The sequence below is a fragment of the Cyprinus carpio genome, chromosome A6 (genome assembly GCF_018340385.1).
Source record: "Cyprinus carpio isolate SPL01 chromosome A6, ASM1834038v1, whole genome shotgun sequence".
Lineage (NCBI taxonomy): Eukaryota > Metazoa > Chordata > Actinopteri > Cypriniformes > Cyprinidae > Cyprinus > Cyprinus carpio.
The window spans coordinates 6,611,272-6,636,983 of record NC_056577.1 but is presented as its reverse complement, the minus strand read 5'-3'; the positions used below and the strand labels follow the sequence as shown (position 1 = coordinate 6,636,983).

The 25,712-nt window shown below is 38.5% G+C and overlaps 2 protein-coding genes across 10 annotated transcripts in view; both read left to right on the top strand.

Annotated features, from left to right (window-relative positions):
- LOC109097218 (myc box-dependent-interacting protein 1-like) overlaps positions 1-21,873 on the top strand; it is a 31,500-nt gene extending 9,627 nt beyond the window's left edge. Inside the window, exons 4-19 of one of the 9 annotated variants that reach the window (XM_042757693.1) lie at positions 632-726; positions 10,713-10,748; positions 10,962-11,057; positions 11,419-11,526; positions 11,794-11,886; positions 12,635-12,720; positions 13,617-13,692; positions 13,782-13,837; positions 13,961-13,993; positions 14,600-14,663; positions 15,623-15,760; positions 17,312-17,332; positions 18,450-18,803; positions 19,007-19,072; positions 19,736-19,837; positions 19,923-21,873. In XM_042757693.1, the coding sequence (XP_042613627.1) occupies positions 632-726; positions 10,713-10,748; positions 10,962-11,057; positions 11,419-11,526; positions 11,794-11,886; positions 12,635-12,720; positions 13,617-13,692; positions 13,782-13,837; positions 13,961-13,993; positions 14,600-14,663; positions 15,623-15,760; positions 17,312-17,332; positions 18,450-18,803; positions 19,007-19,072; positions 19,736-19,837; positions 19,923-20,024 (1,526 nt within the window). In that variant the 3' untranslated portion in view covers positions 20,025-21,873. Of the gene's footprint in view, positions 1-631; positions 727-10,712; positions 10,749-10,961; positions 11,058-11,418; positions 11,527-11,793; positions 11,887-12,634; positions 12,721-13,616; positions 13,693-13,781; positions 13,838-13,960; positions 13,994-14,599; positions 14,664-15,622; positions 15,761-17,311; positions 17,333-18,440; positions 18,804-19,006; positions 19,073-19,735; positions 19,838-19,922 lie in introns of all 9 variants that reach the window. The other 8 variants (XM_042757692.1, XM_042757694.1, XM_042757695.1 and 5 more) reach the window with 8 other exon arrangements.
- Positions 21,874-22,946: 1,073 nt separating this feature from the next.
- On the top strand, positions 22,947-25,712 carry LOC109052330 (tubulin alpha-1A chain-like). Its single transcript, XM_042757702.1, has 4 exons — positions 22,947-23,075; positions 23,524-23,746; positions 23,949-24,097; positions 24,216-25,712. Exons 1-4 carry the CDS (start codon positions 23,073-23,075, stop codon positions 25,194-25,196), a joined length of 1,356 nt encoding a protein of 451 aa, XP_042613636.1. The 5' UTR covers positions 22,947-23,072; the 3' UTR covers positions 25,197-25,712.

Sequence of the window (25,712 nt, the reverse complement as noted above, 5' to 3'; positions counted from 1 at the left end):
ATTTATAGCTCTACTGCCTCCTTGTGTAACAGAGATAAGGGGGTCACAAATTCTTCATAGGTTGTAAACATGTGGAAAGTGTTTTCAGCCATATTGGTTTCCTCTTAAAGGGATAGTTCACCAAAAAATTAAACACTGTCATTATTTACTCACCCTCATTCTGTCATCCCTTACTCTCCCCAAGTTTTTTTCCCCTTGGAACATAAATGTTTGACAAAATGTTGGTGCAGTTTTTTTTTTTTTTACATTAAAAGTGAATGGGGACTAGATCTGCTAAGCTCCAAAAATTACAAAAAGCACCATAAAAGCAGTCCATAAACTATATTCCAAATCTTTGTGACTTTTAATTTATGGATGAACTACCACCTTAACCATCGGTGAGTGGTAGTACATTAAAGAAATGCAAAGTAAGCAAACAGCCTTCTTCCTTTTACAGCAGACTGTAAGAGTGCTGCCCTAATGCAGAACACCTTCCCCTCAGCTTCCTCCCCATGTGCCCACAGCCGTTCTCACTTCTCTGAAAGGCACAAAGAGAAATAGTATGCATGCGTGTTGGGTTGAGTAATCGAGCATTTGCCATCATCTGTCTCAATGTCTGTCTCCTAGCTGACCCGTTTTCTTGTTTCCGCAGCCATGCACGAGTGTTCGAAGCGTCTGCATGACTGCCTGGCAGAAATGTACGACCCCGAGTGGTTTGGCAAAGAGGAGGTGGACTCCATCGCAGAGGTGTGTAAGGATGTCACTGGCAGAGCAAAATACTCTGTCTGGATTGTGTGACATTAGTGATTTCAATGTGAAAAATCTCATAGGAAAGGAAAATCTCTTTAATATGTCAGTTGTTTCTCCTTAAGTGATTCTTACATGTGCCTCCTGAAAAAAGAGCCGCAGTAATCTCAAATGTGTCTCTTGTAGAGTTTTAGAAGAGATCTCAGTAATGTCACGACCCAAATGCCAAACAAGAGGAAAATGTTAATGATCAGAGGAGACTAGATTCAGTTTAATCACGTCTCATACTTTTTACAGATGTTCTAAGATACCAAAACCTGCCAGTATTTGAAAATACACTAACATTCAAAGGTCTGGGGCCAGAATTATATTATTTATTTTTTTTAAGAAATTTTTTTTACACATTTAATAGATCAAAAGTGACAGTAAAGAAATTTACAATGTTCATGAAAAGAATCATCGCTGTTTCCACAAATCTATCAGGCAGCACTAATGTTTTCAACATGGCTTATAATAAAATAACATTTATTGAGCACCAAATCAGCATATTAGAATGATTTCTGAAGGATCATGTTGCACTGAAGACTGGAGTAATGATGCTGAAAATTCAGCTTTGCATCACAAGAATAAATTACATTATTAAATATATTAAAATATAAAACAGTTATTTTAAATTACTATAATAATACACAATTTTGCTGTTTTTACTGTATTTTTGATCAGATAAATTAGCCTTGGTAAACATAAGAGATTTTAAAAACATTTTTAAAAATCTTACCGACCACAAACAGAAGTGTATTCTTTAATTCTAAATCCCAAAAAGGAAAATTAGCTAAGTACTGTATGTACTCACCCTCAGGCCATCTGAGATATAGATTAGTTTCTTTCTTCAGAATGAGAGTCCAAACATCTGATAAAAACAACACAAAGTGTGGATTATTTTGATGTTTTTATCAGTTGTTTTGACTCTCATTCTGACGGCACCCATTCACTGCAGAGGATCCTTTGGAGAGCATGTGATGTAATGCTAAATGACATCTTGAATGGCCTGAGGGTGAGTCAATTTTCAGCAAATTTTCATTTTTGGGTGAACTATTACCTTAAAGGGACAGTTCACGCAAAAATTAAAATTCTGTCATTAATTACTCACCCTCATGTCGTTCCAAACCCATTAGACCTTGTTTCATCTTCGGAACACAAATTAAGATATTTTTGATGAAATCCAAGAGCTTTCTGACCCTGCATAGACAGCAGCGCAACTACCATGTTCAAGGCCCAGAAAGGTAGTCAGGACATCGTTAAAATGGTCCATGTGACATCAGTGGTTCAACCTTAATTTTATTAAGCTACGAGAATACTTTCTGTGTGCAAAGAAAACCACAATAATGACTTTATTCAACAATTTCACAATAAGTAATCTCGTAGCTTCATAAAATTATCTTAATTTGTGTTCAGAAGTAGAATGAATGTCTTACGGGTTTGGAACGACATGAGGGTGAGTAATTCATGACAGAATTTGAACTATCCCTTTGTTAATTAATATACAAATAAACTGATCCCGTCCTATCTCGTTTCCACCAAAGTTTTCTCAGTCCTCCAGAAGTGTTCACGGCCGTGGGAAGAAAAGGCACAACAGACACAAAATCTGAGTATACCTTCACTTCAAATCTTTATTGTCTTACACAGGGTATATATAAGGATAAAATGAGGGTGGTACAGCCCTTTCAACCAATAGGATACAGATTACATATGGGTTGAGTATGAGCCAAAACAACAAGTTATATAAGTTATACATATGTTCAGGAACTCCTGGCCATATAAGGAATAATGCTGGCAGGGGGACTCTTCAACTTTCAGTAAAGGACAACCTAAACCTGGTAACCTGGGCCCACAAAGGTCCCCCACCATTCTTCACCGATTGAACCCTATGCATCAACTGCGCATGCGGGTATACATTGAGGTAAAGAGATATAGGAATAGAAAAGAGAGAGAGAGCACATAGATGGGAGGAGGGAGAAAACCTAGGGGAAAGAAAGGGAGGGTAGGAGCAAGGCAGCAGATGAGATCTCATATAATAGAAAAACATCTGGAAGGGACTGTATTTTTTCTAACAGTTGCCTGCTTTTATTTATGAAATAAACAACAAAGGTACACTCTCTTCCATACTTCATTACTTAATCATCTCCTTCATAATAGTATTATAAATGTAAAGAGTATATTTGTTCTTCATGTATTTCAACCTATGTGTCCCTTAACAGGTCTACTCACAAAGGCATAATGTGTAGATACAAGAGTATTCATAGCACGATTAATCAGAATTCTGATAAATGGGATAATACAACATACAATAAATGCAAGGATTAACAAGATCACCCCTATAGGTATTAAGGCACTTACAAACATTCTTTGCCATCCTGTAAGCCAACCCAAAAAATCACTTTGATTATTTGCTGTTTCCCTTGCCTGCAACTCTTGAGCAATTCTAGTCATATTCATTAAACCTTCGTCTATCAAATGTCCATCTGCATCATTTTCTGGAATATACGTACAACAAGCAGTTCCTACTATTACACAGACTCCTCCTTTCGACGCGGTAATTTGATCCAGCACCAATCGATTTTGTAGAGCGGTCAATCGGAGCCCTCTTAGTTCTTCCTTAACAGCTTCAAGCGTATCTTTAGTAGTATTTATAAACATAAGTAACTCGTATCTCAAATACTCCGATTCGATCTGTAACGACGAAACTCCAAAGGCAGGAAACATTGATTGAAAAAACTTTTCAGTGGCAGTCCATAGTCGATGTTCTTTTGGCACTGGGTTATCTCTGGCTATTGCGAGGATTTTATTACGATCAGCCAAAGAACGCTTAACTCGTGGTTCCTCTGTATTTTGAGCGGGGTGGAGTCGCACAATTAAAGAATGTTCTTCTAAGCTTATTAACGCACATCTCCCACTCCAGTCCACTGGGAGAGAAGTATATACTGAATGTCCGCAAAGCCAATACCAGTCTCTTAAAGCTCTGGTTCCTCGTTGATTTGGAGCATACATATGACACCTTGGATCTCCCCTAAAAGAACAGAAAAAGTCACATTTTCTTCTTATGGTGTTATTGCTCCATCCATAGCTAACCACTGTAGTTAGCGGCAATGGAGTTTGGTTTGAACATTGTTCCAGATCTACCTCTCCACCATTCAAGAGACAGTAATTGCAGCAAGTAACACTTTTCATTTGGCAATGTTGATAAATTTGATTACATTTAGTCACTGGAATTTCACCTAATTTCTGTTCTCCTTCTGTTCTTTCTACACAAAACAATGAATCTGGAATAGAATTTACAACTGTCACTCTTGCAAATACCTGAGGTATAAACCACACAGTTATATTCGGTCTACACTGCCATCGCCCAACCGTCTTTAAGGTGGAGACCAATCCCCTTATACTAATAAATGAAAGACATTCCCACTCTATTGGTGATGGGGCTTCAATGATTACACGTGGCCCTGTAGTACTATGTGGCATTTTTGTACATACATAACAAGGTCCCTTTTTTTTTTCCTTCAGCTCTGGCAGTATAGTTGGCAAACCGCCACCACATATTAGTGGCATATCCATGGGGCGCATCTTCGTGTCCAAGCCAAGTTTCATTACCTGTATCAATTAAAGTGTACGTACAGGTAAACAGGCTTATCATTATGGCCAATCGTATTTCTCGCTTTATACACATGGCCATATCACTCTCTTTTAATGATGACTGTATTCTTCTATTCTTCGTCCCTCCACGCGTCGTCGACTCTCCTCCACTTCCTCGATCTCAACACGATCACAGTTGTTCCCCTCCTGTAGCCGGAGCCGCTTTTAGCCTACTGGCATGAATCCACTGTGGCTGGAAATCAGTCAGCACCCCGGTCCTTGTCACAGCTATGACAGTTGCTGGTCCAAGGTACTTTGGCTCCCCTAGCTTTGGAGGCTTCAAACACTTTATCAGCACCTGCTGGCCTGGAGCAAAAGAGTGAGTTGGGTTGTCTGCTGGAAGAGGGAGAGAGAGAGACACATCACCATTTATGCTATTTAATGTTTTAATCAACCAATCCACATAATCTGCGATGATCACCTCCGTGTCACCTGTGGAAAGATTACCTGTACGACCTCTGACCCAAGGGGTTGGGAAAGGTCTACCCATGATTATTTCAAATGGAGACATTTTTGTTTTCGCTGAGGGGGACATTCTCATTTCTGCTAAAACAGCAGGTAACACATCGACCCATTTTCGTCCTGTTTCTAGACAGGCCTTAGTGATTCGATTTTTTATCGTCTGATTAGTCCTCTCTACGACGGCGGCTGATTGGGGATGGTAGGGTATGTGGAAATGCCAATTAATATCTAGCTCTTTGGCTAGCAGCTGTGTCACTTTTGAAGCGAACGGTGTTCCATTATCGCTTTCTATAACCGTCGGTATACCAAAACGTGGTATAATTTCCTTAGCAAGGATTTTCACTACTGTCTGTGCATTCTCTTTTCCACACGGAAATGCCTCTGGCCACTTAGAGAAACGATCAATTATTACTAACAAATACTTATGATTTCCACAAGGAGGCATATGTGTAAAGTCAATTTGCAAATGTTGAAAAGGCAGTTCTGGATGTGGAAGAGAATCATGTTTGACAGCTTTATGTTTGTTTGTTTTCGCACGCACCCAAACAGGAATCCAATAACAACAGCGCATTTTTTCTGACGTTCGCAATGCAATAGGACTGATTCAGATTTTGGATTACCTTTTCCTTCGACACATGTGAAACCCCATGGTAATGTCGACACAGCATAACTACTGTGGATGCTGGCAGAGCAATCCTGCCCTGCTTATCTCTCAAAATACCTGTTTGATCTGGTTTTTACTTCATTTGCTACCCAGTGATTCAAATCAGCTGGTGTTGGATTTGCCTGTAATACCTTAATGTCCAAATCATTAGTTAATACAAAAGACATCATAGGCACTTCCGTGCCTGCTTTTTCTACATATGGACTTAGTATCACATCTTTTGCTGCCCATTTTGCCACTTCATCTGCCAATCTGTTTCCTTTTAGCCTCCTCAGACTCTCCTGCCACATGCCCAGCTACCTTTATCACAGACAATTTAGATGGTAACTGTGCTGCATGAATCAATCCAGCCACAACACTGTGGTGTGAAACTTGGCTTTCCTTCTGATGTCTTAAAATCTCTTTCTTTCCATAATTTAGCAAAGTCATGCACAATACCATGTGCGTACTTTGAGTCAGTATATATGTTGATACACTGACCTTTTGCCAATTGACAAGCTCTTGTTAATGCAATTAATTCTGCCACCTGTGCTGATTTGTATGGCAGAGAGTAGGCCTCAATAATACGATCGGGTAATTCAACAATGGAATAGCCACATAAGTATTCATTGTCATTTGGCTTAAAACATGATCCATCTACATACCAATGATTCCCCTCCTCTAGGACAGATGTAGAAACATCTGGCCTACAGGCTGTGGAAATTTGGATCCTGGCCAGGCAGTCATGATCATCATCCTCGAAGTCACCCTGTGTTAACAACTTATGTAAACATAAGGTAGGACTATGAACAACAGAAGTTGGTTTCAAAGTTAAATTTGCAGTAGCCAATAAAATTGCTTCATAACCTGAACGACGTTGTGCAGTCATATGTTGAGTAGAAATATTTCGCATAATCACCCCTACCTGATGATTAGTGTGCACCACCAAAGGATGTGAAAGAACAATGCGCTCTGCATCTTGCACCATGATCGCTGCAGCAGCCACTGCACGCAGACAGGCCGGAAGCCCCTTTGCCACTGAATCCAATGTTTTGGACAAATATGCCACTGGGGCGAAAATTTCCCCCATGTTCTTGGGCCAGGATTGCGGCGGCTGTACCCCCATCCTCGTGCACGTAAAGATGAAACTCTTGAGAGTACACAGGCAGTCCAAGTGCTGGTGGCCTGATCAGGGATGTTTTCAAATATGTGAATGCTTGATCCATCTCAGCTGTCCATGTAATTTCATCAGAGTCCTGCAAAGTGGCTGCTCTCAGGATTTTATCATACATGGAACAGTTCGGCACCCATGATCTGCAATAGTTCACCAAGCCCAGGAAGCTTTGCATTTGCTTCTTTGTTGAGGGATGCTTGTATGTGGCAATGGCTTTTATGCGATCTGCAGACAGTCTCACTGTGCCCTGCGACAGTTTATGTCCGAGGTACTCGACCTTCCTCTTGACCCATTGTATTTTGTCTTTGGATGCTTTAAAACCAGCCTCTGCCAGAATGTTGCAAACAATAGTGGAGGCAGCAGTACACAAGTCCTCAGAGGCACCGGTAACCAAAATATCATCTGCATATTGTAGCAGGCAGGTATCAGGAGGGAGCTTTGCATCCATTAGGGTCGCATGCACGAGGGCAGAAAAAACCGCCGGCGAATCACTGAACCCCTGGGGTAACCTTGTCCAGGTGAGTTGGTCGTGGTTAAAGGTGAAAGCGAACAGCGGCTGCGTTACAGGATCTACAGGAACAGGAAAAAATGCAGAGCAGATATCAATGACCGTGAAATAGGCATGTGAGGCAGGAATAGAATTAAGTATGGTGTGCACATCAGGTACAATAGGAGCCAATGGTTTAATCAATTCATTAATTTTCCTTAAATCTTGTGTTAAACGCCAAGAGCCATTAGCCTTTTTTATTGGATTAATTGGAGTATTATAGGGTGAGTGAGTATGTATCAGAATGCCTTGAGCCAATAACTGTTTAATAACAGGCCGAATTCCATCCTCTTTTTCTTTTGAGAGAGGATATTGTTTGCAATAGACTGGTGTGTCCTTGAGCAGATTAGCCACATAAGGGGGGACATCTATGAAGCCTGCATCATCCTTATGCTCCGCCCATAATCGAGGGTCTACATCAGTCAGTTCCGGTAGTGCTGCACTAGCAGTCTCACTCTCATACGAAGCACATCCTGTATCAACAGAGAGAGAATACACGGCAGGAAACATGAGTTGCAGAGAATTATTTTCAAAAACAATGCTGGCACCAATTTTATGCAGCAAATCTCTTCCCAAAAGGCAAAATGGAGCATCAGGTATAACAGCAAAAGCATGCATTTTGAACAGAGAGGAATCATCATTAGATGTCACCGGCAAAGTTGGTGTGATTTCACATCGTACAGGGACACCACTAATTCCCACAGAGTTGATGGTTTTTCCCTGTTATAGAGCCCTCATAAAATCGACTGCTTAAGGATGACAGGGACGCTCCTGTATCGATTAAAAAAAACATATGGTTTATGATCAACTTTTAGTTCAACAAAAGGCAAAACAGTCGAATCATTTGGATATGTAACAGAAATCATGTTATAAGCATCGGACGAGGGCTCTAAACTCTGTGGGCACCCCTAACGGGGAGTCCAAGTTGTTGGGTAGTTTGGTTTCTGTTTCTGCTGCTGCTGCTGCGGAGGAGGAGCTGTTACTTGTGGCTTGAAGCCAACTACCCCTCCTTTTTTCTTCTTTCTGTCAAACTCCTTTTTACGGCACACTCTGGCAAAATGCCCAATCTTTCCGCAGTAAAAGCAAACTTTAGATCCCCCTGCTGCTTGTGGGTGCGCTTTTACAACATTAGTAAGTTGCATCATTGCAGGAGTCTTTCCCCGTGGGGCATCAAATGCCCCCGCGGCAGAGAGCTCACGCAATCTACGAGACAAAGCATCCACAGAAATGTCATTAATGTTTGGGGTGGTCAGACGTACCAGCTGTGCAGTTTCTTTATGCATGTTATTCAGAAACGTGTTAACAAACAATGAAGATTGCTGATCCAAGGGAATAGCAGATTCTTCAGTCCAAGCATGTTTAAATCTATTGAAAAATGCAACTGGATTCTCACCACCCTTCTGTTTAGTATTTGCAGCATGTGACAAATCTTGTTTAGTCGAAGACAATTTTACCAGAAAAGCAGTTAATTGTTTAAAAAATTCTTTGAGCTGCTCTGCATCAGCCCACACCCATCCATCCTCATCATCATCTGATTCTACTATTTTTAGCGTTCTAGCAGATTTTGGTCGAGACAGATCCAGTGGTTTATTACCATTCAATGACCCACCGCGAAACGGCGGTGCATCATTGTCTGGACTCAAAAACCCAATCTCATCAATCAACTCTTCCTCTGTAATCTCTGGTGGCAAAGTCTTAGTCAGGATGAAGCGATAATCACGCCCAGTCAACTGGCTGTACGCAGTTAAACGCTTCAGCATTGACACATACTGGTGTGGACAACGACTTGGATCAGGCAATTCCTTAGAAATTGCCATTGCCTCAGACATAGACAGAGGAGTAATTTTGTAACCATCTGGAAGCTGCACAAAAGGAAAAACATCTGTTGAACTTGGCAACTGCGGATACAGTCGATTAGGAGTTGCTTTTGCTGACTCAGAGGGTTTCGCAGCAATTTCATATCGAGGGGGAGGCACACTAGGATTGTCAAGAGGTTTTTGGAAAAAGGTTTTCACCTCATTCATTTTACCCTTTTCCGGTCCTTTATCCCAATAAGGCTTCATTTTTTCCCAAACATCATAAGATTGTTTCATATAATCATAGTCCCAAATTGGGTCTCCCCACCCGATTTTATCATTGCTTTAGCTGCTCTCATATCTTCATCTTTAAATGACCCCTCACGAGGAAACGGATCCAATTGAACTTTTCCCTCTGACCACCCAGCTAAGTTACTAAGATATGGTTCAGTATTAAATCCCTTATTGTTTCTGTACATCCACTCCCTTGGCAATTCGCCAGGAAGCGGTCTCGAGATCGTCTCCCCCATCTGAGATCAAAGATGTCTCCTCTCTTTTAATGCACTTTTCACAATACTGAGAATGCCCAAACAAGACACAAAACAAAGTCCGCGGTTTTATATTAACTTTTTGATATTTTGGCCAAAAAAAAACTTTCAATTCAGCATTATTCATAAAGACACTTAAAAGGACTGAGAACACTCCGGCAAATAAATGGATAATCTTTCACAAAGCATCTATTTCGAATTTTAGAAATAGGTAATGAAAGTTTTCAACAAAACATCCACTCTTCTTCTCACATACGAAATGTGAGGATAACAGATTGAATGCCAAATATGGCTCAATCAAAATATTGAAACGAGAGTATCATCAATTTCTCTTTTAGACAGGGAGGAAATGATTAAATTATTTCTTACCTGTCTGTTGAGAAATCCCGGACGAGCCCCCAAATTGTTAATTAATATACAAATAAATTGATCCCGTCCTATCTTCGTTTCCACCAAAGTTTTCTCAGTCCTCCAGAAGTGTTCACGGCCGTGGGAAGAAAAGGCACAACAGACACAAAATCTGAGTATACCTTCACTTCAAATCTTTATTGTCTTACACAGGGTATATATAAGGATAAAATGAGGGTGGTACAGCCCTTTCAACCAATAGGATACAGATTACATATGGGTTGAGTATGAGCCAAAACAACAAGTTATATAAGTTATACATATGTTCAGGAACTCCTGGCCATATAAGAATAATGCTGGCAGGGGGACTCTTCAACTTTCAGTAAAGGACAACCTAAACCTGGTAACCTGGGCCCACAAAGGTCCCCCACCATTCTTCACCGATTGAACCCTATGCATCCAACTGCGCATGCGGGTATACATTGAGGTAAAGAGATATAGGAATAGAAAAAGAGAGAGAGAGCACATAGATGGGAGGAGGGAGAAAACCTAGGGGAAAGAAAGGGAGGGTAGGAGCAAGGCAGCAGATGAGATCTCATATAATAGAAAACATCTGGAAGGGAGTGTATTTTTTCTAACACCCTTTAAGACTGTATGCAAGTGAAAAATCGCTGCTGTCCACACTGATGCTTTGATCTCTGTTTTCTCATTATTCTGCAAATTGATTTTGTTTTCTACATTTCTTTGATTCCACTCACCCATCCCTCTGTGAGTAAAGGAGATGATAGAGAAAGAAATGGATAATAATCTGGAGGTAAACATGACCGATGACATCTCCAGACCACAGGTCTAGTCTAGAGCTATTGCTGGTGATGCTAGAGTATGCTACTGCAGTGAACTCTATTTAGAATAGTTCTGTGCACATATATTTAGGCTTTTGTCATCATGTGTTTTGTCAGCGTGTGTGAGAGAGACAGCCTGAGAATATGTGTCTTGCTGTGCATGTCTGATCACATTTGCTTTACAGGACACTGACCTCCTGTGGCAAGATTTCCACCAGAATCTTGTGGACAATGCCCTCATTTCCATGGACACATATTTGGCTCAATTTCCAGACATAAAGGTTTGTTTTTGCTTTAACTAGTAGTACATGTAAGCATTTCAACAGCTAAATGACCTACTGTTTTTGACAAACACCAAGGTTGTGTGGTAATTGAATTGCCGTGTGAATCCACATCTCCGAGTTTAGCCCCCATGAGAAACAATTAGTGGCCAAATAGGGCTTTATACAGAAGAAGGTTTCCGGCCACATCTAGACACCAGAATATAATCAAGACGTGCAGGTGCATCACATAGCAAGAACCCCCCTAGCAACACTCACAGCCTTATAACAACACCCTGACAACCATTTATGGCCATTGTCTATTTACAGTAGTTAGTTACTGCTGTGTTAGATGGACTTGTGACTCTGACTCCCTCTGCAGGCTCGCATCGCTAAACGTGAGAGGAAACTGGTAGATTTTGACAGTGCCAGACATCATTTTGCCTCTATACAGAAAAGCAAGAAAAAGGATGAGGTCAAAATTTCCAAGGTACCGGATGCTCGTTCCAGCTTGTTAATGTATGCTTATACTGTACTGTCTGGCTTTTTATCCTTAAACCTTGTTAACTAACCAACTTATTGCTATAAGAATGAGTAATTCATGTATTGCAGTCAGCTTATATGTTTGAATGAGTGTATGTGTGTGTTTGCACAAGCTTGCCTGATGAGATTTTGTGAGCTAACGACAGCACTTGAGTGTGTTTGCCGCTGTTCTCTCTTCTTTGGGTGTGTCACTCTGTCTTTGCTGCATGTCTAGCCTCTGGCTCTGGTGGAGATGGCTGCTCCCGGCTGGGCTCAGGGAATAATCACAGCACATCAGATCGCTCAAACTAACCTCTCGAGAAGCCAGGTGACTCAACTGTCACTCAGCTTGTAAACCCTCCCTTAATCTGCATAACCCCACCCATCTACTCACAGTCCACACCCACTCACAGAGTGGCTTCTTGTGTAGCATCTGTGTTCCTCAAGACATATGACATAAAAATCATGTTTATTTAAAAGAACAATGTTCAAAGTTTGAAGTCAGTAAGATTTTTTAATGTTTTTGAAATTAGTCTTTTATGCTCACCAAGGCTGCATTTATTCAAAATTAAGTAACTATTATTACAATTTGAATTAACTATTTTCTATTTGAATATATTTTAAAATTTATTCCTGTGATGCAATGCTGAATCATCATTACACCAGTCTTTAGTGTCACATGATCCTTCAGAAATCTTTCTAATATGCTGATTTGCTTCTTGAGAAACATTTCTTATTATTGCTTATGTTGAAAACAGTTTTTCTGCTTAATATTTTTGTGGAAACGGTGATTTTCAGGATTCTTTGATGAATAGAAAGTTTAAAACAATAGCATTTATTTTGCTGTCTTTACTTTTACTTTTGATCGATTTAATGAAATGACATGTGGGTGAGGAAATGTTTTATGTTTGTTTAAAATGCTTTCCACAGATTCCAGTAAAAAGGAATCAGATCACAGGGTCCATTCGTCCACAGTCTATTCGTGCAGAGTTGAATGCGGAATTCTTTGTATATGCATTTTCATAAATTATAGTGTCTTTAGCCTAATGACCGTGTGTGTTTGTGTGTGTGATTAGGCCGAGGAAGATTTGGGCAGAGCTCAGAAGGTATTTGAGGAGATCAATTATGAGCTCCAGGAGGAACTTCCCACGCTGTGGGACAGGTAATAACCACTTATTCATGTTGCCATGATCTCTCTATTTATCTCTTTTATTCCTTCCCCTTTCTGTCATCTTAAAGGAATACTTCACCTAAAAACGAATAACCATCATTGTTCTAAACTTATTTTGTTTGTTTGTTTTTTTTTTCTGTGGAACACAAAAGGATATTTTGTAGGATCTTCACACAGCTCTTTTCCATATAATAATAGTTCAAAGTGATCACATCTGACAAGCTCCAAAAAGGACAAAAATGCAGCATAAAAGCCATACAACAGCTACTACTTACATTTTGTCTTAAATTTCTTTTCCTCACACAAAGCTGCCTTTACTTGATCAAAAATGCAGTGAAACCAGTAATATTGTGACATATTATTACAATTTAAAATAACTGTTTACTATTTTAATATATTTTCAGCATCATTACTTCAGCCTTCAAAGTCACATGATCTTTCAGAAATCATTCCAATACTTTTTTTTTATTATTATCAAAACAGTAAAATATTTTTGTGGAAACGGTGATGCATTTTTTATTTTTAATATTTGATTATTTTATGTTTTTTTTTTAATTTACTTTACTGTAGTGTTTAATGAGTATTTTTTAAATAATAATAAAAAAATCTTATTGGCCCTAAACTGTTGGCTTAAGACTTGCAATATAGCATGAGACCTATTTTTTTGATATTTAATGTTGTTATTAGTCCTTTTGTGAGCTTGAGAGATCATAATGAACTGTCTTTGTATGAAAAGCTATGCAAATAATCTTCTGTGTTCCAAAAAAAAAAAAAAGAAAATAAGTAAAAAAGAGAATATACGTATTTGGTATGTTTTAGTGAGAATATACATTTTTGGTGTATTTCTTTCTTAAAAAGACCTGATGTTGACTTGTCTCTCTCTGCAGTCGTGTTGGCTTGTATGTTAACACATTTCAGAGCGTTGCCGGCCTGGAGTTAAAATTTCACAAGGACATGGGCAAAGTGAGTCAATAATAAGAGACTTATTAACAAGAGATAAATGAGATTATTGTTGTTGGTTACCAGTGTATGTTGCACTCTCTCACACACAGCTGAACCAGAATTTGAGTGATATTATGACCAAACTGGATGAGCAGCGTCTAGCCAAGTGAGTGCTTTTATCCTGGGACATTTCCTGTCTGTATAGACAATTCTGGTTTCCTGTAGTTTAGCTCACATACGTGTGAGTTTTCCTGTGAATTAAACCAACCCTCCCCCAAATAACCCACAGAAAAGGTGTCACGACAGCAAGCGCTGGGAAGAGGTAACAACTCCCATGTTTTATGTGTGTGTTCATGCAACATTTATTGCATTAAAGATGCACTTCAACAAGGTTATTTAAACCACGCTCTCTTGTCTCATATAATATCTCGTTTTGGTGTAAATCTTTTTAATGACTTAAGAAATTTACCTGATTTGCACACAGATTTTTGTTGTTGTTGTTGTTGTTTTATTTTACACATGGAGGGAAAACACTTTTTTTCATCTCTCAGGCCTTCTTCTAAAGAAACATCTGGAAATCATTTGCTTTTCACCTGAGAAACGTGTTTTTTCTCCATCTGAAAAAAAAAACCCTCTGAATTTTTGGTGCAATTCACAGCTGAATTATTAAAGATGCACTAACACTTGATTGCTGTGGAAAATTACTGCTTGCATGGGACCGCGTGTACATGCTGACATGAAAAATATAACTGCATGTCTGGAATGTCTTTGAAATGCAGTAATTGTGCATGGTAGTGATTTCAACCAATCTGCCTGCAGTATTAACTCCGATCTCTGCTGCCACCTATTGATCAATTTCAGTCAGGACATTCATGACTGTGCAATGCCAAGTGGAGTATTTATTTACCAATGTGCGTTTTTCATGCAGTGAAGAAGCAGCCAACCACAACCTCTCAGAGTCTGGGTCAGATGCCCCTAAATCACCAGCAAAGGTATTTTGAGAAAGCTGATGTTTTTATGTGCTCTTTGTAATGTTTATATGTTTATTTGTCTTACAGTATGTATGAAACTAAAGAAGCAAAAAAATAATAATAATACTTTTTTAACGCATTTATACAGCATACATTGCAGCGGGGGGTTTTGTACTGTTCATCCTCATAGGTGATGGCTCACCTCATAGGAGAAAATGTTGAATTTTTTTTACTCATAAAAATTTTTGAAGAGTTTTCTTTAAGTGGTAGGTTTAGACCACTTTTTATAACTAACCTCACAGCAGTCACTACCACTTCCTCACTACCACTTCAGTGTTATTCTAGTATTTAATATTTTTAAATTTCCTTTTTTTCTTTTCATTTTAGTTTAGGTTTTAGGAATTTTATGTTATGTGCTTTTGTCATTTTTATTCTTTTTTAATAGTACCACAGCATAAGCCGATTTAATTTCAGTTGCCAAAGCATTTCTAAAACGTTTTCCATCTAATATTTTAGCTTTATTTATATTAAAGTATTTATTAATATTTTAAAATTTATTTGTACAGTTTCACTTTTCATTTTAATGTTAGTTTAATTTTTAGGAATTTATGTGGTTTTGTCATTTTTTTCCTTCAAAATAATTCTATTTAGCTTTCATTTATTTTATTTCTATTTCAGTTTTAGTATCACAGAACCACACAACTTATTTTATTTCAGTTGCCAAGACATTTATAAAAAATTTTAATTTTTCATTTAATATTAATATTTTATTTAATTTCAAATTTATTTCTATTACTGAAAATGATTTTTAGTAGTTTTAGTTAGAGTTTGTGATTTGTAGATAAGTAGGTAAACATGAGCGTGTGTAAGCAGACTGTTATCAAAAATCTAATCATGAGCAGTTATGAGTTGGTGTTTTATTAACCCTGAGTGTGCTGTGTGTCTTTGTGTGTATCTGCATGTGTGTGTTGGTGTGGCAGTCCCCTGAGTCCAGAGAAAGACCGCCGGTCTCACAGTCGCCCAGGCCGGCTTCATCTCAGGAGATGAAACAGGATAACATCATTAACCTGTCTGAGGATGAAGGGGTGGCTGAAATTAACATTTCAACCCAGCCACAGGTCAGAGGTCAAATGACTGCCTCCCATGCTCCTCTTAGCACTCACACCAATCTCTTCTTGGCTTCTCCATTTCATTTATTCATCATCTTCATTCTTAATTAGCACGTTCATCCTCCATTTCCACCTTGCAAGTGACTGTCGCCACCCTATTATGAACTCTCTTTCTGCTTATTCAATTGAAGTATCACTGTATCACTGGCTTTTGAGTTTGTCAACATTACCATCTTCTGTTTATGCAAACCAGTGATTCCACTAAATATTGTCATTGCTGTAGTCAAGCTGGTGTTTTATACTGTGCTCAGCAGTGTAATGGTCCAGTAGTGTGTAGGCTGCTGGATTTAGATCTGCACGCTTGGCAAGCAATCAGCGCTGCTCCAGCCCACCAGCTGGGTGTCAGAGGGCAGGAAGGGCCAGGATGGCAAAGGGTAAAGGTCAGGGCTCAGAGACAAGAAAAACCATTGCTGAATTCCGAAAACCGCATACTACTTTGCTATTTATGCTATAGAAATATATGGTAAAAGTAGTAAGAGTAGTATGCTAGTATGCAGTTCTGAATTCAGCACATGCTGCCATCTAAGATGCATGCAAGAGGTCGGCCTCTTGAGTTTAGAAGTGAAATGAAATTTCTGCATGTTTCCCCTTTGAGTTTTGGGGAACTGAAATGCCACTTTGTTTCAGCATGTAATGCATTAACTGCATGCATGTGATGCATGTTAACTTGCTTCCTACTAGCTCCCAAACAAAGGTCCAGGGACAGACTCAGAACAGAAAAAAACAGACATTTACAAAAATTAAAAGAATAAAACATATACTATCATTCAAAAATTTGGGGTCATAAGATTTATTTGAACAAATGAATACTTATTCAGCAAAGATGCTTTTAAACTTTTTATTTATAGAGTCCTGAAACTGTCACAATTTCCACAAATAAATATTATGCAGGACAACTGTTTCTTGAGGAACAAATCATCATATTAGAATGATTTCTGAAGGATCATGTGATACTGAAGACTGGAATAATGATGCCGAAAATTCAGCTTTGCATCACAGGAATAAACTACATTTAAAATGTATTCACATAGAAAACAGTCACTTTAATTAATAATAGTATTCAAAAATATTAAAGTTTCACTGCAGCCTTGGTGAGCATAAGAGACTTCTTTCAAAAACATATAAAAAAAATGTACAAACCCCATACTTTTCAATGGTAGTGTATAAACAAATATTTGGGCTAATTTTACTAAAAATGCAGTAATTAGTCTTTAGATTCTGTCTGGGCTCATTCATTGTGAATATTACTGTATATTAATTTTCTTCTTACTCCTCTACATGGTGTTCCAGTAACCACTATTAGATCACTTCACCTTTAACAAATGCTTTCTTTTCATGTTTGCTGTAATAATAAAAACTCTGTTATGAGCACAAGCTCCTGTAAGTGGGCTTTATGAGAGCTCTCTTCTTACTGTTGACATGGTGATAGACACACTTTGCACTCTTATTATGAGCCTCATTTATCTCACTCTGTCATTCTGTGCTGCCTCATGGAAGTAGGCTTCATGGGATTCTTGGGAGGTAAGATCTTGTGCTGTGTTGGTACTCTTGCAATCATGGATAAGATCTATCTTGGTATAATCTTAGTGATTTTTGTGGTCGGATCGTGGCAGTGGGTTGCACTCAAAGAGCCAAAAAGATCCATTTGACAGGGCTTTTGGATGAAAGTCTTCTACAATCTTTGGATTGACAAATTAGAAACAAAACCACACACAAACTAACAGACATTTAGCTAAAGTTAAACCATATTCAGTAGTTTTAATAGTCACAGTATGTCTCATGTTCAGCCAAATTATTTATGCTGGAATTCATACTCAGTTGATTTGTGAACTGAAAACACAAGTCCATTACAAAAACAAGAAAAATAAGTTATATCTTAATATAGACAAGAAAAGAAAATACTATGCACAGTTTACTTTGCTCAGGGGTTCACATGCACCTCTATTTGGGTTTGTGTGTGTAAATCTTGCTACGTGGTGAATTATATAATAACAGATTTCACTCATTTTTCAGCCATATGTTTGGACTTACAAGATTTACACTGTAAAATGTAATTAATTAAATAAAATAAATAATGTATTGTAATTGTCAGGGTTATTATCCTAACCCTTACTAAAAATAAAGCTAAAGTTATTACCATTTTTGTTAATAGAAATAAAGCTGAAGTAAAAAATGTATTTAGATGAAAAACCTACATTCATTTCAGTTAGTTGCCAAGGCAAAATTTCTCACTTTCGTTTAGTTTGAGTTGAAGCAGTAAAATTACTAACTGAAACTAAAATAAAAACTAAAACTGAAATAAAAATAAATGAAAACTTTCTTTTTAAATAAACAAAAACGTATAAAACTGCATAAGAAAAAAAAATTAACTAAAATTTAAATATAAAACTGAAAGTCTAAAAATAAAAGCTAATTCAAAATATTAAAAAACAAAAACAAAAAATAATACAAAATAACCATTTTTGGAGTTTAGAATGAATAATTCACGTCTCTTCATCTTTTCATTCATTTATTCCCTTTTTCTAATTATTTGCGCCTTTTGCCGTATTGCCTGCCCTTTTCTCCCGGCATCTATTTAACCTCCCAAAATCCAACAAACAATCCTGGCGACCCTTCCTCCCCATCCCAGCCTGGTCAGAGCCCTGCTGCAGACCCCTCCCAGCAGTGGGACAAGGATGAAGAAGCTGCTGCTCAGCCTTACAGCCAGCAGCCATATGAGGCTCCTCAGTGGGAGGATGAGATCACTCCTGCCGTTCAGCCGTTTGAAGCTCCCCGCTGGGATGGGCTGGACAGCGTGTCTGCTCAGTCAGGCTGGGGCAAGGAAAAAGCTACGCCTGCACAGCCAGACTGGGAGGGTGATGGTGTGGAGCACTGGGGCGAGGAAGGGTCCCAGGTAGGGCAAAAGCAAGACACAGATACAAACTGGGGCCGTGGTAGGGCTCAGGCCTGGGAGGTGGAGCCAGAGCTGCCTCAGTGGGAGGAGCTTCAAAGTGTAAGAGGAACGAGATTAATCGTGGTTGTATTGTGGAGTAATGTCATAGAGTTACGATGGTTCAGAAGTGGATCATGTTGTTCTGTGGGTGTGGATGGTTTCCATAGTGGTCATGTTAAATATCCCTATGTATAGCAGGTTTGTTTTATTATGTTGAGTTGCTCAGATGTAATTAACTGCTTCTCTTTATTTTTTGTATTTAGAATGAAACACCAACTGTGACAAATGGCTCATCAGATGCAGAGCTTCCTCCATCTGTTCTCTATAAGGTAAGTTGCACAGGGAACCCAAGATCTCAGAGTTTTAACATGGTAGCATTTACTTAATTATACAACATCACTGTATTTTGATCAAATAAATGCAACCTTGTTGAGGATAAGAGACTTCTTTCAAAAACATTGACTCCTATCAGTAATACAGTTGCGGTCAAAAGTTTACATGCACCTTGCAGAATCTGCAAAATGTTAATTATTTTACCAAAATACAAGAGATCATACAAAATGCATGTTATTTTTTATTTGGTACTGACCTGAATAAGATATTTCACATTAAAGACATTTAAATAATAGTCCACAAGAGAAAATTATAGCTGAATATATAAAAATGACCCCTTTCACAAGTTTACATACACTTTTGCTTAATTGTATTTTTTTATTTTTTTATTTTTTTTTTGGAAACCAAGGTACATTTTTCAGGATTCTTTGATGTAAAACGTTTGATAGAAAGTTCAAAAGAATAACATTTATTTGAAATTGAAATTGAATTTTTTGTAACAATGTAAAAGTCTTTACTGTCACTTTTGACATCTTTTATGAATAAAAGTCTTAATTTCTTCTCTTTTTTTTAACAAAAAAAAAAAATCTTGCTAAGCCCAAATTTTTGAATAATGGTATGTGCATAAATAGAATCTACTAATGTGATTTTTTTAATAGGTGAAAGCAGTGCATGACTACGGAGCAACAGACAGCGATGAGCTTGATCTGAAGGCTGGTGACGTTGTGCTTGTGCTTCCCTTTGCCAGCCCAGATGAACAGGTGACTAATGGCACCCATGTTTCTACAAATATTCACACACATACAACCGGACAATGACTCATTGTCTTTTTGTTTGTGTACTCAGGATGATGGCTGGTTAATGGGTGTAAAAGAGTCACACTGGCTTCAGAATAAAAACCTCCTAGCTACAGGAGTCTTCCCTGAAAACTTCACCCAGAAACTGTGAGCGGAACAGCCCTCTCAGAATCACCTGTTCTTCTCCTTTGTTTTCTCACCACTTTACTGTGATAACATTTTTTATAAAACATCTTCAAAAATAAGGGCTTCTCAAGCACAAAAAAAGCTCTATTCTACATACTGTGGCCACTTGTAGAATTGGAGTAAGAATAAATGATAAGAGGCATTAGATAATATTTGCAGCAGCATGCTTTAAACTAAACCTCATAAAGTAATATGGGCCACATACACCCTTGCAGCCAAACTAGCTTGTCAATTCACCTTTTAGTGCTTAATCTTGATCTGTACATGAGACACAATTAAAAAAATTCCTAATAGGGATGAAGACTGGGGCCGATTTGATTGGTGTTTGTCACTGGGCTAAGTTTCTTTAGTACACAAAGCATCAGATTTTTTGCCCTGAATATGACATGCATGAAATCTTTTACTCTTTTGCTTAAAGTCATCATGAAATACAAAATTCTTAACATGCTTACTGTTCACAATTCTTCAGTGCTTGTTCCACATACATTAAAATCAGACTGTTTCCACCAAGTATAAATAGAAACAAATAGCATCTTGTTTACAAGTACAGCGAGTGATAGATGCTCTTCACATGAAGTGTCAATAGAAGTAATACACTATTTGTTCTAAAGATAAAATATCTCGTGGGCAGAGTTAATACAAAGGATTATTTTGCTGGTTTTATTATCTCTAGATTCTCCTGTAAAACCCTTTATTACAACAATATTTTAACATGCTCCCTAGATGGGGTTTCTAGCACTGCATGTGAGGGGCTCATCTCAATACTTTTATGATAAAACTTCATATTTATGGTTTTTTTTTTTGTGCTGTTATTGAGATCTTCAGGTATATGCCACCAAAGGTTGTGAAATTTATGCAAAGGGACAAACCACTGTGTTGTAGGCTACTGTATGAACATCAGTTTGCTTGAAACACTTTTTGCAATGTTTAGAGGTTTAATAATTTGTCATGTTGCATGAATGTTTTATTGTTTCTTTTAGATGGGTGCACAAAGGATTTATTCTTTAAAGAACTGGAGAGCATCCGACAAATCTGTTTTTTTTTTAATTTTAATAAAATAGAAAATCATGTCAAAAATACAGATTTTAATTTTCATATTGATTTGGGAAAATGTAGTCAGTGATGCACTGATACTGTGATGACGAGCAACATTAAGGTGGAAACACTGAATGAATTGAGCAGGGTTTTACTGAGATTATACAGTATTACTCCACCACTGTGGACACTTGTCATTTGATGAATTACTGCTGCCATGCTCGAGAGAAATATGTACACTGACATCTCTTTTTAAAATTCAGTTTTTTAAAATGTTAATTACATCAGGTAAGAAATGACAGTGCATTGTTAAATGACTTGCATTCAGTATTTCAGCACAATAAGCACCTGGATAAAATGGATTGGTTGAAATGCAAAAGTGCTGCAACTAAATCGGCCCTATGTTTTAATGCTTAATGATATCATCTGAATAAACATGGATTCTGCTTTTGCCAAAACAGCGTAGAATCTTCCAAGTAGAGTAAACTAGTTGCTAATTTGTGAACTGTTACTCTTATGTATTTTCGACTCTGTACTGTGTAAATCTAGAGTTTATATAATATCTCTCTCTGACCTGGTTACATCAGAGCTCAACTGTAATTTCCTTACCTGGTAAGCTCTTCGAATAGGTTTTGAATATTAAAATAATTATCAGGCTTTTGAACAAACAGAAAGCTGCAAGAGGTCTAGTCTTTTCACGGTTCTTTCTAACAAAAACGTGTGAATGTTGAAAGTTGCTCCAGATATCTGAATTAAAAAGTTTCTGATATTTAAAACCAGCCTGTGGAAAAACTGAGCCGTGTCTCATTAACTATATATACATTTCATCAGAAAGGGAAAATCCTGCAGCATTTTAGTAGCTTTAACATGCAGTCCTCTGTAAGAAACACCATGTCATGAAGCATATTAAAATTAAAATCATACTGAACTTTATATATATATATATATATATATATATATATATATATATATATATATAGCGTCCTCTTGTTCATTTCATAAATACACTTTTGTAATGGGAACTGACAGCACTTTGATAACCATCAATGAGAAATGTAAGCCTGTGCGTTTCAGAATATATAACACAGGTTATAACAGCTTCTAACAATTCAAACAAAGCTCCAGCTTCCCCAATTTGACTTGATGTGCATTTCTTGTCATGGGAACAGATGAGAAATGTTTGTTCCTGGGCTCCATGGCCACCTAGCCGGTTAACAATAGTTTACAGACTTAATTAGAGTTGACAGATATGACATAATAAGTGCTTCAGGTGAGTGCTAGGGTCAGTTTGCACTGCTTATGTAGAGACAGAAATGAGGAGAAAAGGAGATTTGGCTGTTAAGAATGCTAAAACACATGGAGAAGACAAAATGATTGAAAAATAAACAGAAAAATCTACAAATTTTAGAGATAAAAACCGTAAGTCTGATAAATATAATAATATTAACCTCTCTACAACAAGATGCATGACTTCCAAGCCCGTGCCAAACACCAGTTTACATGCCATATTTTAAAAATGACAAATACAACCACAATGCTTTAAAAACAGCTCTAATTCCAAGAGAATAGTCCACAGCTATAATGACACAGATGATCGATATCCTTGATCGATATTGGAACAAAGATTAAGTTCACATTAGATTGTTCTTCCATTGGCGATACAAACCCACTAAAGATTTGATCCACCAGTGCAGGATCAGATATTAATGGCTGTGGGTGAGTGGACGAGTGTTGACCTGTTAAGAGTGTCTTTTGCAGGAAACAAGCAGCACTGGGATGTGACGAGCCCCGTTTGTTCAGAGCAATGCGGTCATCTATGATTGACATTCGCATAATTGTTATCCCTTTAAGTTGCCAACAACAAACCACGGTTACCATGGCACCAGCTTGCTCTTTAAATAGTGATGATATCGTCACAGAGAACATACACAACATTTCTCAACTGAACACTTAACGTCGGCCAGAGGAAAGTTATACAATGGTAGGATGTTTTAAATTGTTTATTTGTCTGATGCATTATTTATAATACTTAACAGTTGCTTGACTTTTAGCGAACAGTCTTGAGGTCTTTGCACACTGAGTCCGAAGTTTTCGCATTCGTCATCCTGTCCTATTAAAATACATGCTACGGATGCGAAAACGCAGAAAATCTAACCTGATCTGAATTTTTTATGACGGACGAAAGTTTCGGAGGCAGTGTGTAAATGTGATTGACAACGTGAGGTCGTATTTATTTTTCAACGTGTGAAAATTTCGGACTCATTGTGCAAAGACCTTTAGTCTTCATGAATACGTTTGTCAATAATTAGTTTTATTTTATAGATTTTGATTGTCTTGATAATGGTTGTCAGTTTTAGAGTTTATGAAAATTAAAAGAGAAAGCTACTTTTTCCCAAGAGAAATTTAAATGGCCTCTCATTGTACTCTAGCGTGAGTGCATCTCAGTTCATGTCGGCCAGGCAGGTGTGCAAATGGGCAATGCATGCTGGGAACTGTATTGCCTGGAGCATGGGATCCAGCCAGATGGTCAGATGCCAAGTGATAAAACAATTGGAGGGGGCGACGACTCCTTCAACACCTTCTTCAGTGAGACTGGAGCTGGAAAACATGTTCCTAGAGCAGTCTTTGTCGATCTGGAGCCCACTGTCATTGGTAATGAAACTGATTGTCTTTGAATAATTCCATTCTACAGTGAAGAAGACTGTAAAGTGTCTTAGTTTTTTCTCGAATTAATATCTTGTACTTGCTGTGCATCGTATCAAGATTAAACTGGTGAAAATATATGATGCAAAAGACTTATCTAAAATACAATAATATAATTCATAACAATAAAGTACATGGACTGATTTTCCAGACGAGGTGCGCACAGGTACCTACCGCCAGCTGTTCCACCCTGAACAACTGATCACAGGTAAAGAAGATGCTGCCAATAATTACGCTCGTGGGCACTACACCATTGGGAAGGAGATCATTGACCTGGTGCTGGACAGGACTCGCAAACTGGTAAGACAATCTTGGGGTCAAAAGTTGGCTTTATCTTTAGTGTTGCATTAGGGCCAACAGTAGAACAACAGACAAATCCTGGCCAGTGATTGTAGAAATAACTCATGTAATCCTGCAGGCCGATCAGTGCACTGGGCTCCAGGGCTTCCTGATCTTTCACAGTTTTGGTGGTGGCACCGGCTCTGGGTTCACCTCTCTCCTAATGGAACGGCTCTCTGTTGACTACGGAAAGAAGTCAAAACTGGAATTTGCCATTTATCCAGCTCCTCAAGTGTCCACTGCAGTGGTGGAGCCCTACAACTCAATTCTTACCACCCACACCACCCTCGAGCACTCCGACTGTGCCTTCATGGTAGACAACGAGGCCATCTACGATATCTGCCGTAGAAACCTCGACATCGAGCGTCCCACCTACACAAACCTCAACAGGCTGATCGGGCAGATTGTTTCCTCCATCACAGCATCCCTGCGTTTCGATGGAGCCCTGAATGTAGATCTGACCGAGTTCCAAACCAACTTGGTCCCCTATCCACGTATCCACTTCCCTCTGGCCACCTACGCCCCAGTGATCTCCGCAGAGAAGGCCTACCATGAGCAGCTGTCTGTTGCAGAAATCACCAACGCTTGCTTCGAGCCAGCCAATCAGATGGTGAAATGTGACCCTCGTCACGGCAAGTACATGGCTTGTTGTCTGCTGTACCGTGGAGATGTTGTTCCCAAAGACGTCAACTCTGCCATCGCCACCATCAAGACCAAGCGCAGCATCCAGTTTGTGGACTGGTGTCCCACTGGTTTCAAGGTTGGCATCAACTACCAGCCACCGACCGTGGTTCCTGGAGGAGACCTGGCTAAGGTGCAGCGAGCTGTATGTATGCTGAGCAACACCACAGCCATCGCTGAAGCCTGGGCTCGTCTGGATCACAAGTTTGATCTGATGTACGCCAAGAGAGCTTTTGTTCATTGGTATGTGGGTGAAGGTATGGAGGAGGGTGAGTTCTCAGAGGCCAGAGAAGACATGGCTGCCCTGGAGAAGGATTACGAAGAGGTGGGAACAGACAGCGTCGGAGAAGAGGGAGAGGAAGAAGGAGAGGAGTATTAAAGGAATCCCTACATAATCTTGAAACATCACAGATAGTTTTCACAAACAGTATTTTCACTGTAACAATAAATTGTTTCTGAAAGCTGTATTTGATATATAGTTTGTGTGCTTTTTACATTATTATTTTTTTACTTATATTTTCCTGATATTGGTTATTTGATGATGTCAGTCTGTTTTTTTTGTTTGTTTGTTTTTGTCTGTGTTCAGTGTATGAATATGAACAAATCATCCACATGACTCATGTCGGCGGACCTTTAAGTGCATGTGACGGACCATAAAGGTTAAGGTGGTATCTTTTAAAGACTTAATATTGACTTTTTAGTTGTTTGTCTATTTCACTGAGTTGGTTGTTGTAAGCAAATAAGATAACCAGTTAGTTAGCATCAGTTACTATAGTGAGAAAAAGGTTTAAATGTTCCACTGCTAACCACAGTGCTGACAGCTTTTGTTTTCTTGGTTTAAGTGCTCTGGGGTAAGAATAAAACATTTGGGCGGTACTGTGCCACCTGAAGACTG